General features: G+C 34.1%; 1 protein-coding gene across 1 annotated transcript; it reads left to right on the top strand.

Annotated features, from left to right (window-relative positions):
• Positions 1 to 3100: 3100 nt before the first annotated feature.
• LOC110893911 lies at positions 3101 to 4073 on the top strand. The gene has a single exon (XM_022141066.2). The coding sequence runs from the start codon at positions 3165 to 3167 to the stop codon at positions 3753 to 3755; it is 591 nt and encodes a 196-aa protein (XP_021996758.1). The 5' UTR covers positions 3101 to 3164; the 3' UTR covers positions 3756 to 4073.
• Positions 4074 to 15903: the final 11830 nt, after the last annotated feature.

The following is a 15903-nucleotide window of genomic DNA, read 5'->3' as shown; positions in this document are numbered from 1 at the left end:
GTGTACTATGTTGCCATGATTGATACGTGTTAGCAATATGTTAAACTATGTGTAATCATACGTGCTTTGCTTGAACCAAACCTGACTCGTATGGTAACCCTGTTAGGACGTGGTTGACCGTCTTTAATTCAAGAACCTTTTGTGTATCTTACCGAGCAATCCCAGGTGAGTTCATTGCATTTTCTCAAGCATGCGTCCCGGTGGTTTGGGACAACTGGTAAACATTTGGAAGGGAAACATTGGGTAAACAACTTAATCGGTTTTGGTTATTGCCTGGAGGGCAATGGGGGTAATTAGTTGATAGCGCTATTAGGTGGGAAACCTCACACCGGACCGTAAGGACGAGCGTGAACTAATTATCTGGGTATGGCTATGGTTGTTAGAGGCACACTCCTCGGATACATATGGGCACACTCCCTAGGGTATCTAACGATGGCAACATAGCAAACGGTCGTTAAGGGGTACCCACTCCCCGGATACACATGGGCACACTCCCTAGGGTATCTAACATGAGCAACATCGTAACGCAACGTTGAATCGCATTAACATACATCTGGTAACTCAACACGTTAACAAAACCTTGAACTCACCAGCGTAGTCTGACACACTTGTTTGCATGCTTGTAGGTCGTTAACTTTGGAACTTGGACTTGCTATCTGGAAGTGCTGGAGTGTTCATGGATCGAGACTCTTGGATTCACTTATAAACGATACATTGATTTTGATTATTATTATGAAACGATTGCTAAACGATTACATGCTTCCGCTACACAACATTTGAGAATTGATATCATGTTGACATCTTATTTTGGTAATTAATGTCATGACTTACTTAAATACTTATCATTGGTTCAATGTGATTGGTGGCTCGAACTCTGATGCGTAACACGCCTCGCGGGGTTTCCGCAGGTGGAATTTTTGGGGGTGTTACATTCATCATCATCATCATCTTCACACTCATGCAATGGGTTTTATTCTAAATCACCCAATTACTTGAAATTATTCATAACACATGTTCTATTTGGTGTTTCTAACACATCTACATTCTTAATTTCATACAAATTCATGGATTGATCATAACCCACTTCAAACAAGATCATCAAATCTAAGTTTTAAGACATACCTTATGATCCCCTTGTGAAGGTGATCGTTAATTCATGTTCGGTTGTGAATTTGGACTTCATTCCACCCTTCAATTTGAAGATTTATCAAGAACAAGGGTTTGAGCCCTTGTTCTTCTTCTCCCTGATCGTCTCACGCACACACCAAGTGTGTGTGTGTGTTTTCTTTTATTTAATAAATCATGTTTCCTTTTTTAACGGTTTTGGTCCCTCAACTTCGTTTTAATTAAATAAGGTTACAATCCTTCGTTTAATACCAACGATACTAATATTCAACTAGGTTAATTATCCCTAGTTAATATTCATTTACGGGTTCACTTTTACTCCTAACAGTATTTTACCCGTTCCTTTATATTAACCGGGTTTAAATTACCAAACCCATTTTTTGGGGTGTTACACTAAGCCACCAGCCTCATTAGTAACCCAAAGATATTATTTCATCCTCATCATTCACCAATGAACGTTGATTAACATGTTTTAATCTAAAACCCTCGAGTTAGGTTTAAAATATGCTGTATAATGTATGGGAGTGCTTTCTGTATAACAATATTATACGGAACAACTTATCTAAGTTAACAAATCGTACAACGTTTTGCTAACTTTGCATACATTTTAAATTAAATTAAATATATACATACACATAAAACTACCAATAATCTCTAGATCAAGTGGTGGAAAACTTGTATTGGAAGATTTAGATTTAACTCTCATTTGGCACAGAGTAAGGCACTGATGTGTAGTGATAGGAGACCCAGGAAAATCTGGGCTCGTTCCTTGAGCTAACGGATTTTACCGTGTTTTCCCTGAAATGGATGATGGACTCGGGTTACTCTAGAAATACTTTGTTTGACTCAATGAGTGTCCCGAGTATACTCTGATTTTATTTTGTGGGCCGTTAAAAAATATATACATAAAACTAGATTTCTCAGTATCTTGAGACTTACCAACGATAAGGATGCATGGGTCTGGAGTGGTGATAGCCAGAACGGTTTCTTGGTGAAGGCGGTCAAAATAGCTATGATCTTCGATAAAGGTAATAGTCACCCTCTAAATTTTGTTTGGTGCAAGTGGGTGCCCATTAAATGTAACATTATGAATTGGAGAGACAATCTGGATAGACTCCCAACAAGAATAAATTTAAGAAGAAGGAATGGATGCCCTTTTTGCGACAATGTCGAGGAGTCAATGGAACATTTGTTCACCGCTTGTTCAGTAGCTTTGAAGGTTTGGTCGGCTTTCAGCGTTTTGTGCAACATCCCGTCACTTTACTTTTTTGAGTTCAAAGACATTTTAGAAATCCACAAGTTCATTAAGCGTATCAAGGAGGAGAAGATCATTAACGGGTTGGCTATGATAGTTTGTTGGTGCATTTGGAAAGAAAGGAACGATGTGGTTTTTAACCAGAAAAGATGCAGCCCGCAAGAGATCATAGGGGAGATAAAATCTAAAGGTTACATTTGGGTTAAAAATAGATCCTCATGTAAGTATATTAGTTGGACAGAATGGTGTAAATACCCTTTGTACAAGTTGTAATTTCCTTACCCTTTACCCGTTTGGGTCGGGGGTGTTATCTGTATGTTTGGTCTGTTATCCGTTTGAGTAGGAGGTGTGTTTTTAATGAAGTTTAATTAAAAAAAATAGCTAGATTTCTCCAATCCCATAAATTATTTAAAAATATCTACTTTCAATCACTTCGTAGTGCGTGCTTAGTACGTGGGCATCTTAATAATGGGCCTCGTCACCCATCTTTCGAGTGTTTATCATATACGTGGCACCCCACCATTATTATTATTACTTTTTTATTTAATTTTTTTAAATACCATTTTTTAAAAACCACCCTCACTTTTGTCGTTTCACGCCCACCGTAAACCGACCTAACGACTCAAACAGAAATTAGTTTCTTTTTCCTTTTCAATTTAAAATATTTTAAAAAATAATAATAAATCACTTTTCTCATCCTATAAATACGCTCCTTGAGTAAAGCTATGTTTGCCAATTTACACACCCAAACGGAATCTTAACAAACTCTCTCTCTATAACAACAATGGCGGTTTCTACAGTTTCTACACGAAGAACAAGCGGACCAGTGATACGATCTCACTCTCCATCTAGAACGACGTCGTCGTTTGCATCTACAAGCTCAGCTTTCTCCACCGGATCCACTTCGTTTTTCCGAAACCGATCGGAATCACATACTCACACTCCGGCGAACCTATACAGAACGACGTCGTCTTCGTCTTCCGTACGGTTTTCGCTTGATAACCGTCCGATTTCTCCGAGCAGATCGATATCTTCTCCGGTAAGAAATCACAATCAGGCGGTGAAGAAGACGTGTATGTGCTCGCCTACAACGCATCCAGGTTCGTTCCGGTGTAGCTTGCATAAGAACAGTAACAATAACAACGGAAACGGTAACGGTAACAGTACGGTGACGTATCCGTCGAACCGACTTAACGCTAGACGATCAGCGATGACGAACTCGCTTGTTCGTATCGGAACGGTTGAAGGTGGAGATCTGGTGAAGCGAGCTCTAGCGGCGTTGATCCGGCCGTCGTCGCATCAACAACGGCGGAGAACGGCGTTTCAGGCGAGGCCTAGTCGGTTATCCGTCATGTCAAAGGCGGAGGATGTTTAGGTTTTGAAGAAATTCTTGAATGTTCGTTGATTATTTAAACGGTTAACAGCAGATCGAGCTGAATTGGAGATTGAAGAGATCTGGATGCAGTTTCATTGGAGAATTTGTGGACGAAAACTGAAAACAAGCTCGAACATGATATTGATCTGTTTTTGATGTGTATGTGTATATACATATAGATGACGATATATAATATCTTCTGTTGCTGCCATTAATGGCTAATCACAACCAGATTCAGTTCAAATCATAATCTAATCTAATCATACACGAGTATGTAATGACATTAAAATTGAATCCAATTTGGACCAATTCGAATGAGTTTTTCGTATCTGTTCATGATCTGCAATTTGTTCCGTTAAGCTCGATTCTGTTCAGTTCCTTTTCCGTTAAGATTAAACGTTTCCTGTTAACGCGTTTCTGTTCCGCCGTAAGTCCGTCGTTTACTCCGTTACAGCTCCGTCGTCTGGTAAGAATTCTGTTTTGTATTTTTAATTTTTATATGATATTTTCTGTTTTATGTTTAATATTATTTAATTTGCAGGTATGTTGTGTAATTGACAGGCTGGACGTTACTAGACTACCATTGACCACTTGACCTGTGCATTGGACTATCGGACGATTGATGGACTAGCGAACACTTGATTAAAGGGATATAATGACAAAATTAATAATATTTTAATTAAAATTTAAACAAACCACAACATAATTAGGAGGTGGTCTGGTGAACTACCATGGGAATAATTTTAAGTGATGTTGGTGTAACCATAAGAATGTGGTTTTGTGACTGGTAGCTAGCTGTCAAATGGATACTTGCCGAGGGACAAAATATCTAAACGGGAATCCTGTTTTAAAAGTTGGATTGGAATCCTTGATTGGTCGGTTGTTGGATCGGGTTCAGTCCGGTTCACATTCTCATTACCTTTGGGTCAGGTAGAACCGGATTTCACAACCGGGCTGGGTCAACCCGGATTGCAGTTTGGTGCCAGTTTTTTTTAACAACTAAATGTTGCATTTTCTGGGTGTTGAACTTATGACATCCTCTGATTCAAACACTTAAAGGTTTTCTCTCTACCACTAAGTCAAAGCCTCAATGACAATTGGTTCATAGTTACCTCACATTCTCTTTACCGTTGGGTTGGGTAGAATCGGATTTCACAACTGGGTCAGGTCAACCCGGAATGTACCTGTATTACAGCAACCTATTCCTTATCATCCCTAAACTTAAAATCACTGAAGACCAACGCTAGGAAACTCCTAATCATACTATGGTACAAGGAAAGGGACAAACATGAGAAATAAAAAATATTATTTAATGAAATATATATAGACACAGGGAATGAGAGATGTGAGAGGTTTTAATAATGAAACAATTTTTAAGGGTTTTTAGTTGAAGGGTTATTGGATTTTATCACCCATAACCATTGGCTGTTAGCCGCTACTATCCTCAATTATCACTTTGACGTCTGTCATCCTCAACTTAACACTTAGTTTGTTCTGTCACTGCTCGTTAACTAATCACTAACTTTTTATCTTGGTACTATACTTTTGTGGGTGTCATAGGGATCTTAGGACACCCTAAAAGTATAGTAACAAGATCAAAGGTTAGTGATATTAGTTAACGACGTGGTGGCAAAACACACTAGGTGTTAAGTTGGGATGACGGACATCATAGTGATAGTTGAGGGTGGTAGCGACCAATAGTTGGGGGTGATAAAATCCAGTAACCCTTAGTTAAATTACAAGGATAGAAATGAAGAATGGATTGTGGTGCTCTTAACTTCGGATTCACATGTTTAGTGCGGCCTATATTCTTATCTAGAGTAATGTGTATTATGAAACGACATAAATCATTTTTGTACAAGGGGTGAACCGCAAGATCGGGTAGAAATAAACTCGGATTTGCTTGTTGAGTTAGGTCTAAATTTTGTCTCGAGTAATGTGGATCATTCTTGTAAAAGGGGAAAATCGTCGGATGTTGTAGATATTAACTTGGTTTTGCATTTAGAATCAAGCCTGTATCTTTATCTTCGACTAATGTGGATTGTGAAAAAACATAAATAGTTGACGGGGCAAACCGCCAGGTCGGATAGAATTTAACTCAGATTTTAAGTTGGATCTCACCTAACTTAATAATGAGTGATGTGGGACAACAAAAAATCATTTTATAAAAAATGAAAAATTAAGCTTAAGAAGTTATAATTATGAGTTCAAGTTTTCAATTTAGAACTTTTGATATAACTTAAATTTGTATTTACCAACTTATTTATTCCTAATTGTGATTTATGTGTGTAATAAAAATATGTGAGATAACCCTCAATAATTTAACTGATTTAACCCTTATATACATGCTAAACTCATTTTTATATATTCTTAATCATTAAATTATCTATTACATTATTAATATTTTTTTAAATGACTAAATTTACATACTTGAAAGTTGAAACACTAACCTTCTACTATCTTAGGCTATAGGGTGTGGTCATGACCCTCATGGCCATCATGACCCTCCATGTTAGTGTCATGTAAACCACCTCTAATTCACCATCCAAAACAACTACCCTAAGGGTGTGGTCATGACCTAAACCACTAGCCTCTTATTTATTTTAATTTATCTTTGACTAAAGAAAAAAGGAAATTATTTGTCCAAAAATGGAAAGGAGGACCATGGTTGTCATGGTTTAATTCATGCAAACCATGGTGGATCAATCAAGGGGTGGTGTAACCTTCCATTCATGTTCCTAGGTAGCAAATCATGTCCCAATAATGACTCCCACACCCTATACCCTTATATTAATACCATTAGTACATTTCCAAATTCCAAGTGAACATTTGTTGCATTATTGCATTATTTGATTATGGATACAGAACTATAAAGTATAAACCGGTAACTATAGCAACTGGTTTCATATTAATCTAATTTTAAAAAACATTGGTGAGAGGTAGTGGGTTGCACTATATATCTGTGGGGATAAATGAATTAAAAATTAATGAAGTTAATCTTGTCTAAGATCTAGTAGACAGCCAGAAAGCAATCTAGTGACTCCTTATTAAGAGTTTATCTTTATATTTTTACAAGGAATCTTAGCTATTTTATATGTGAAATCTCACCTTCACTGACAGGATTAACACTAGTTTACAAAGACTTGTGACACCACACACACCAAGTATTAATTTATTGTAACGGGTGGAATAATTAAATCATTTTGAGATAAAGTTATGAAGAAAGTTTAAAAAACAAGATTAAATATTATTTTTAGAAGAAAATATTTTGAATATAGTTTCACGTCAATGGTCCATTTTATATTTCTAGAAGTAATAGGTGTCCTAATAGTTATCTTGATTTGTTATGTAAAAGAGAGTTTTTTTTAGATAAGGTTATGCAAAGACATATGTTCTAACTTTAAACAAACAAAAATTATTTAAGTAACTTGTTTTATTTGAAGTAATTTATGTATGAGTTATTTATATGAAACGTTGGTGTAATTAGATGCTAGAGAACTACATAGTTTTAATTTTCTACAATGTGTATTAGTTTGGTTAGTCGAAATTCAAAAACTTTTGTTTGTGTACTCAACAATATGACTTTTAATTTAAAACAACAACCATACCCAGTATAATTCCAGCCATAGCGAAGCTATTGATAAGGTCTAGGGAGGGTAGGGTGTAGGCAAGCCTTACCTCTATCCCAGTGGATAAAGAGACTGCTTCCAGTGAGACCCCGCCTCTAAAAACATGACTTTTAATTTAAAGTAATTTACATGGCATCTAAAATTTCCTTTGATAATAACTATTTGAAAAAAAAAAGTAAAGTACATGAATTGGCTCTATGGTTTACTAAAATATTGGATTTGGTCCCTAACTTTTTAAAAATACACGGATGGTGCACTTTTTAACACGTTCAGTCTCCAGCTAACAAATCTAAAGATTTCAAAAGGTCCAAGGTAGGAACTATATGTGTTACAAAGTGCAAAGCACATGGACTATCTATGTATTTTTGGCAAAAGTTGGGGACTAAACACGTTACAAAATGTAAACCACAGAGATCATCCGTATACTTTTGAAAAGCTAGGGACCAAAATCAAAATTTTGGTTAATCACAAAAACCATCCGTATACTTTACTCGACCTTCAAATTTGATTCCTAATCTAAAGGTAAAGTATTGGAGTTCACATATTCTCTTAAGCCACTTGACTTTGCTACACATTACACTAAATTTGTATTTTGTCAAATTATATCATCTGCATACCAAATTCCTCTTTAAAACGGTACAACTTAATTAAAAATCGGCTTCCTTTTTTATTTTTATTTTTATCAAAATGTCCAATCTAATTTTGACCTCAATGCATACCAAATTCCTCTTTAAAATGGTAAAACTTAATTAAAAATTGGCTTCCTTTTCTTAATCAAAATGTCCAATATAATTTTGACCTCAATCAAAGTTTACCATCTTAAATCATTTTAATTGCTCAAGTGATACTACCAAGTAACTACTTTATAAGATCCATCTACTCTATAAAGAAACTAAATCACCACATCATGTCTCTTTTAACACATTGTGTTAAGATAAATTTCATGTAGAATTTTAGGATTGGTCCACATCACTATTCTATGCACCAATTATGAGTCTATGACATGGAGACACCTCAAATTATCAAGTTATAGATAAGATTTTGAAAGAAAAAAGTGGGATAGGTACCTTTTTACCTTTTTGATGTCATCATTTTCATTTTTTTCTTTTTCAAATGAAATTGATGTTGTATTATAGAAACTAACAATCATATGTATAGAAATAATACTTATAACTATATAACTACCGTACAAGAAATTTGGTAAAATTCTAAAATTCAAGAAAGCCTGTTTTGTTATTGTTAGTCAAATTAGGAGTTGTAAAAAAATTGTTAAGATATTTAGGACGGTTTTATTTATGGGGTTTATGAAAAGGAAAAGAGAAATAAAATATATGTAAATATTCTTACTAAAAAAAGGTAAACTTGATAGGGTAGGTTGAAAATTAGAGTGTGGTAGAAACGTAATAAAGAACTATCAGTTGGGCTTGATGATACAAGTGGGTCCAGTAAGGACAGCCCACATGATACAAAAATATGTTCAGTGGGCCCTGGTTTGTTAGATAGGCATGAGCTGTAACCCATTCAAACTTTGTGTCGATGGTTTTACAAACAATGGTTTGGGCAATTTGTGTTTCTTCCGTGTTTTTACTTTTTAGACAAATCCTTCCCTTTTTATAGAGAAAAAGTTGAGAGAGACATAAAGTATAGACATACACCGGTTTTTAAATCGTACATTTTAGAAACCGGTTTTTAAATCGTACTAGGTTAGGCTTAGAAATAGTTTAACCGGGTAGTACCGAGCAGTTCAATCGGGTTAACTAATTAACCATATAAATCCATAAAATACAATTTCAACTCAAAAAATAATCAAAACTACTTCATTCCATAATAAAAACATATTCCAAAAGTTAATTCTTTATCAAAAAATAACCCGATGATCCATGTGAATTGTGGATGAAGTTTGATCGATGTAGATTATGGGTGCTAGTTTTACTAAGAAGGTAAATCGTCGTCATCTTTTTTGTACCCATAAAAGATTAAAAGTCTAATTTTTTTGGCTCGGTGCCGGGATACCGGTTTAAACTTGTACAACCCAATTCATTGGCGATGCAACTTCTTTACCGTTCTCTTAGTTTACCGGTACGATTCGTTCGGGCAAGCTTCCGGCATCCGGTTTAAACCAGTTTTTAAAACCTTGCTAATGAGAGTGACATCTAACATTCTACTATAATATGGTGGTTCTAAATGAGGTGGAAGAGAGAGAAATGTGAGACGGATGAACGAGACAGTGATGTGGAAGAAAGGGGGGAGGTAGTTGTTTTTTTGTTGGAAAACCATATGAGAGATTGTGAGAGTGGGGAGAGAGGAGCGAAGTGCTTCTAATTATTGAAATCAAATAGTTGAAAAGTGTCATTTAAGTGGTCAAGAAGAATTATCTTTTGTTTGAGACCAAGGTTTAATCCTTGGAAGGTGTAAATATTTAACGGGAAAACATTAGCCGTTTAAAAAAAAAGTACTTAGAAAACTTTCGTGGAAAATCAACAAGTTGATAAGCTATAAATAATATCTAAGACGTTACTATATCACATATTAAAATGAAGGTTAACATTGATATGTTTTATCTACAGACTTAACAATAAGATAGGTAGCTCTTAAATTATGACAGATGACACTACAAAGTGGGGAAGTTAAAATGTGAATAAAGTTCACAAAGAAGTAATGTTATAAGTATGTTGTTATGTCTCTCTACTTGTTCAAGCCCTAATATGTGGCTTGTTCTAGCTATAGGCCAATGATTATGAAAGTGTCAAAAGTTGTTATAATAATACACTTAATTATAAAAATTACTATCGAGCCGAGGTCTTACTGGAAGCAACCTCTCTATTCATACGGTAGAGGTAAGGTTGTCTACATCTTACCCTCTTCAAACCCTACCTTAACTTTGATATTGGTGGGATCTATTGAGCATGATGATGATGAATCGATTTACAGCTCATATGAATTTTGTTTTTATATTTTAACAACTTGATTAACTTAACAGTTATGTAGAAACACTTTTTTTCCAGTTAAACCAGAATTATTAAAATCAAGAAATACCAAATTATTAATTAGATTAGTTTTATTTGCAATTATATATTCTTATGTTCCCATTAAAGTCAATGGGAACAATATGCAATCTCAACCGTTGGATGAAGCTAAAATTAAATCCTGACCCTTATAATTCATGAAAAGCTTCTAGAAGGGGAGGTTACATGGTGGTTTCTAAATTCCCTTTTGACCTCCGCATAAAATGGACGGTTAATTTTTAAAATTCCTTTTACCCGTCCAAAGGCCAAATACTGGCAGTTTTATCTTCTCCCAACAGTTATTAGGCTCCTGACTTTTCTCTCACGATACCAAATAGATTTAAAAAAAAACGCATACTTATCCTATAAAACATAATAGTCCAACCGCAAATTAAGAATCCCATTTATTGCATAATCCCAATTGATTAAAAAAACCTTTTAATAATAAGAATATTAAAAAGAAAATGGAAAGCAACTGATTTCGATGACCGAATTAATATTTAAAAAAATGCAGCCGCATAAGGGGTTATTGCACCGATATTGTACCTGCATTAGAAAAACTGATATCAGTTAATATCTAATATATTTTCAAAAAAAGTTAATAGCTAATAAATAACAAATAAACATTTATATTCTCATTGTATACCTGTAAAAAATTTAGAATTAAAAAGTCAATCGGTTCCAAAGATAAACAATAGCAAAGAAAAAAAAAACTTATTACATAACCGTCTACTAAGATAAACAATAGCAAAGAAAAGAAAAACTTATTACATAACCGTCTACTAAACATGTGTCAGGTTAGTGGGGAGGTAAGTTGTGGTGGTTTTGGGCGGCTTCCATAGTATTTATACATGTTGCTGGCTCCATTTTTTAGTTGTTAAGTTGTCATCACAAAAAGCGGCATTCAAATGGATGTAAACATGATCAAAGCAGAAGATGAACATGCAAATGTATCTATTTATTAATACCGACACAAAAGGTAAACTTAGTATCTTAATACAATGTATACTTCTTCTTAGTTTTCTTAAGTAAATATCACTAATTTGTTTTGTTCAGTTTTCAGAATGAATGTGTCATGATAACATGAGGAGGTAAATGGTTTTATGCATTATGTTTTCGGAAAAAAGTATTTTTATTTCACTCTAAAATTTGTAATGCAAATTTATATCTAACTTTGTAAATTCTCTTTTCACGTGGTGCACAGCCAATGTAAACAGATCTTATTTAATTTTTAGTTTTATTTTATCAAGTTGATGTTTAATTTATCTTTACTTGATTTCCGTTTCAGATGGAGAAGTTGATGGATACGAAAGTTGATACTAAGGTATACATGAAAGACTTTGTAGTCAACACATTAAACGTATTGTGACTATGGATTTTTAAGAATTTCAATAGCAATATATACCATCTAAAAAATCACTTATTAATTAAAACAAACTTTATGATGTGTTAAAAAACAAAATGGTTTTGGCGATGATGAATTTACAAACTCTTAATTTATGTTTTAATGACGAACTTTATGATGTGTTAAAAAACAAAATGTTCATGTATTAATAAAATGTTATTAATTAACATAGTTACTAATATATATTGACAACTTGGTCAACCCAAAGTCCAAACTACCCACGAAGGATAGTAGGAAATGAAGTAGTTTTTTTATTTATCCATATTAAACATGTGTTTTCTAATTCAGATTCGTATTTGTTATCTAAAGAAGTCAGTTACTACCTTTTCTACCTACCTAATTACTAATATGTTATTACATTCTTAGAATCTCAGCAATATTATAAGAAATAATGATAATTATTGACCTTGGAAAGACAATGGGGTGTGGGCTCGGCAAACGAATCGGGGATCGGTGTCGTCGGTGATTTACTCCCAATCGTCCCGAAGCCATCTCTCTCTCTCGATCGATGTTTGTATTTTTTTTGTTTTTTGTTTGTTAACTCTGTTTCTTATTTTTTTTTATTATTATTTTTTTTTGCAGGTTGAAGATGAAAATGTTGAAGATGAAGAAGGTGGATATTTTTAAAAAGTCCATCTCAAGTTTAGTTTTAGTTTTAAAAAGACCCTCTCAACTTTAGTTTTCATTTTAAAAAGATCCTTACAGTTTGGTTTAAATTTTAAAAAGATCTCTCAAATTCGTTTTAGTTTTAAATAATACTCCTTAGAATTTAGTTATATACTTTAGTTATTTTTATGTTAACAAAAAATATTATTTATAAATACAATAGATTTATAAAGAATTTATGTATTAAAAAAATAAAAAAAATGGAAGGGGGAAGAGGGTACCACACCCCATTCACGAGCGAAAATGATGATGTGGAAAAAATGTGACGTGACGCCTAGGTGGACATGAGGGAAGGGGAAGGGGGAGCCATTCAACCATACACCATGGCCTAACGACCCTCCTAACCCAGCAACATAAATGCATAAATTGATAAACCATAAATAAGAGAAAAAAGAACCATACTTATATAGTACTCTAGCAAGCTACAAAGTTAAGTAATACTTACACGAATAGTTATAGCAGTGTTTCAAGAAGTGATTGGTCATCAGTTGCTGGCTTGGTTGGACCTACAACCAAAGTTTATTTGTATAGAAAAATGGCATAAAGCATAAACCAACAATCGTTATCAAATTAATTGAACATAACAACGCAAAATGTTGATTGAATTCACAAATATTACATGCCATCAACAAATTGTAACAGAGCTCGTAACAATACAATTGAATCTTGTGAACCATAAATACACAAAACTAACCAGCACAAACACTAAGACAAAAGGGTATGGGGGCCGGCTAGGACCGGCGCCGGTCCCCCACACCGCCCCCCTGGGGCTCGGCTCAGCACAACCGGCACCCCACAGCCGGGGTAGCCGGTCCTCCCTTCTCCTTCCTTCTCTCACATATACCTATACATACATACATATATATACATAAAAGGGTTCATCCCCCACCACCTAGGTCCATCCCCTCCAAACCACTCCTACGTGGCGCCTACGTGGCGCCGACGTGGCGGCCCATCCCCTTGGGGACGAGGCTCTCCATACCCCTTAGTCTAACAGATTTCAAAAACATTAAAAAAAAAACAATCAGGCAGAACCTAATAGTTATCAAGTTGAAGAAAACTAATCTATAAACAAGAAGTAAGCCAAATTGCAAAACATAACAAAAATAAGGTTATACAACAAGAATCTGACAAATATGCATGTAAAAAGGCCCTAAAATTTATAAACTTAAAAACCCTAAAATTTAATGAATCTTTAAAATCAAAATAAAATCTAAATCAAATACAAGACAAGACAATTTATAGAACAATAATCAGAGCAGGTGACATCTAAGAGCTCAAATAAGTCGAAAACCCTAACCTTTTGCAAAAATGCAGATACACCAAAAAATACCCACTTGTACAAATTCGAAACCCTAAATTACAGGGAATGTATATTTAAATAAGCCACAACATAACAATAATAATTTAATCGAACAAGAATCAAACCAAGTGAACACTAATTAGCCCCAATATCTCGAAAAAAAACCCTAATCTGACGCAAACAACAAAGTGTACCAAATATACGACTTCCAGGTGATTATCAATAGTAGAAAACGTCGATAGCGTGAGATCAAAGTCTGTAAAGCGAGTTTGAGGTTACCATCAAGCGATATGATATGATAAGAGAGAAATGATGGTCGGCCGTAAATGAAAAAATGACCAAATATTCGTCTTGGGTTTCTAAAATATCATTTATATAGGATCCGATTATGCGGGTCAAGTAACCCAGATAATAACCATTGGTGGACCCTGTCATAAAATGGGTTACTCGAAATAATATATAGACATACCAACTATTAAACTATATGTGATACACAAAATCATATAAATGTTGTTAATAAAAATGAAAAACCAACACAATAATATATATATATATATATATATATATATATATATATATATGTAAGCAACTAAAATAATTAATATATTAGAAAAGGGCAAAAAAATTATTACTCTTATATTATCATTGTTACCGTAAACAATTTAATTCTCTAATATATCATAAATTCCCATCACATTAGTTGATGTGTATGTTATATATGAATCTCCTGAAAGACTAAGACCTAGGAGATCACGTCGGAAGCCAATACTCTACTTCGTAGAGAACATATTTGTTGCACGAAATTTAACACGTTATTGTAGATGAATCTTATGAGAGACTAAGGCCTAAGAGATTACGTCGGAAGCCAATACGGGTACTTCATAGAGAACATGTTTGTTGCATGAACCTTTAACATATTATGTCTTATATTTAGCTTACATGACTGTTACTTGACATTGTGCGATCACCTACCTATCTACGATCTTATGTTTTGGTAGTCAATGGCTAATTTAAAGAATTGATATAATTTGATTCATTGGAATTGATAACAACCTCACTTTGTTATGTTTTTAGACATAATATATATCTACATATAAATCTTTTGATTAGAAATCTCACTCTTTATTTTTGGGTTTATACAAATAATGTTTTGTTTAGAATACCTATACTAAAATACTTGCGTCAATATACCATTAAAATGCCCGTCCACCGGACGGGTATAGAAGTAGTTATATATTCTTATGTTCCCATTAAAGTCAATGGGAACAATATGCAATCTCAACCGTTGGATGAAGCTAAAATTAAATCCTGACCCTTATAATTCATGAAAAGCTTCTAGAAGGGGAGGTTACATGGTGGTTTCTAGATTCCCTTTTGACCTCCGCATAAAATGGACGGTTAGTTTTTAAAATTCCTTTTACCCGTCCAAAGGCCAAATACTGGCAGTTTTATCTTCTCCCAACAGTTATTAGGCTCCTGACTTTCCTCTCACGATACCAAATAGATTTAAAATAAACGCATACTTATCCTATAAAACATAATAGTCCAACCGCAAATTAAGAATCCCATTTATTGCATAATCCCAATTGATTAAAAAAACCTTTTAATAATAAGAATATTAAAAAGAAAATGGAAAGCAACTGATTTCGGTGACCGAATTAATATTTAAAAAAATGCAGCCGTATAAGGGGTTATTGCACCGATATTGTACCTGCATTAGAAAAACTGATATCAGTTAATATCTAATATATTTTCAAAAAAAGTTAATAGCTAATAAATAACAAATAAACATTTATATTCTCATTGTATACCTGTAAAAAATTTAGAATTAAAAAGTCAATCGGTTCCAAAGATAAACAATAGCAAAGAAAAAAAAACTTATTACATAACCGTCTACTAAGATAAACAATAGCAAAGAAAATAAAAACTTATTATATAACCGTCTACTAAACATGTGTCAGGTTAGTGGGGAGGTAAGTTGTGGTGGTTTTGGGCGGCTTCCATAGTATTTATACATGTTGCTGGCTCCATTTTTTAGTTGTTAAGTTATCATCACAAAAAGCGGCATTCAAATGGATGTAAACATGATCAAAGCAGAAGATGAACATGCAAATGTATCTATTTATTAATACCGACACAA

The sequence above is a fragment of the Helianthus annuus genome, chromosome 12, assembly GCF_002127325.2.
Source record: "Helianthus annuus cultivar XRQ/B chromosome 12, HanXRQr2.0-SUNRISE, whole genome shotgun sequence".
NCBI lineage: Eukaryota > Viridiplantae > Streptophyta > Magnoliopsida > Asterales > Asteraceae > Helianthus > Helianthus annuus.
The sequence above is the reverse complement of the archived record's forward strand: the minus strand, read 5'-3'. Positions and strand labels throughout refer to the sequence as shown.

Coding starts and splice junctions, on each gene's coding strand:
- LOC110893911 (XM_022141066.2), top strand. CDS start 3,165: ATGGCGGTTTCTACAGTTTCTACACGAAGAACAAGCGGACCAGTGATA.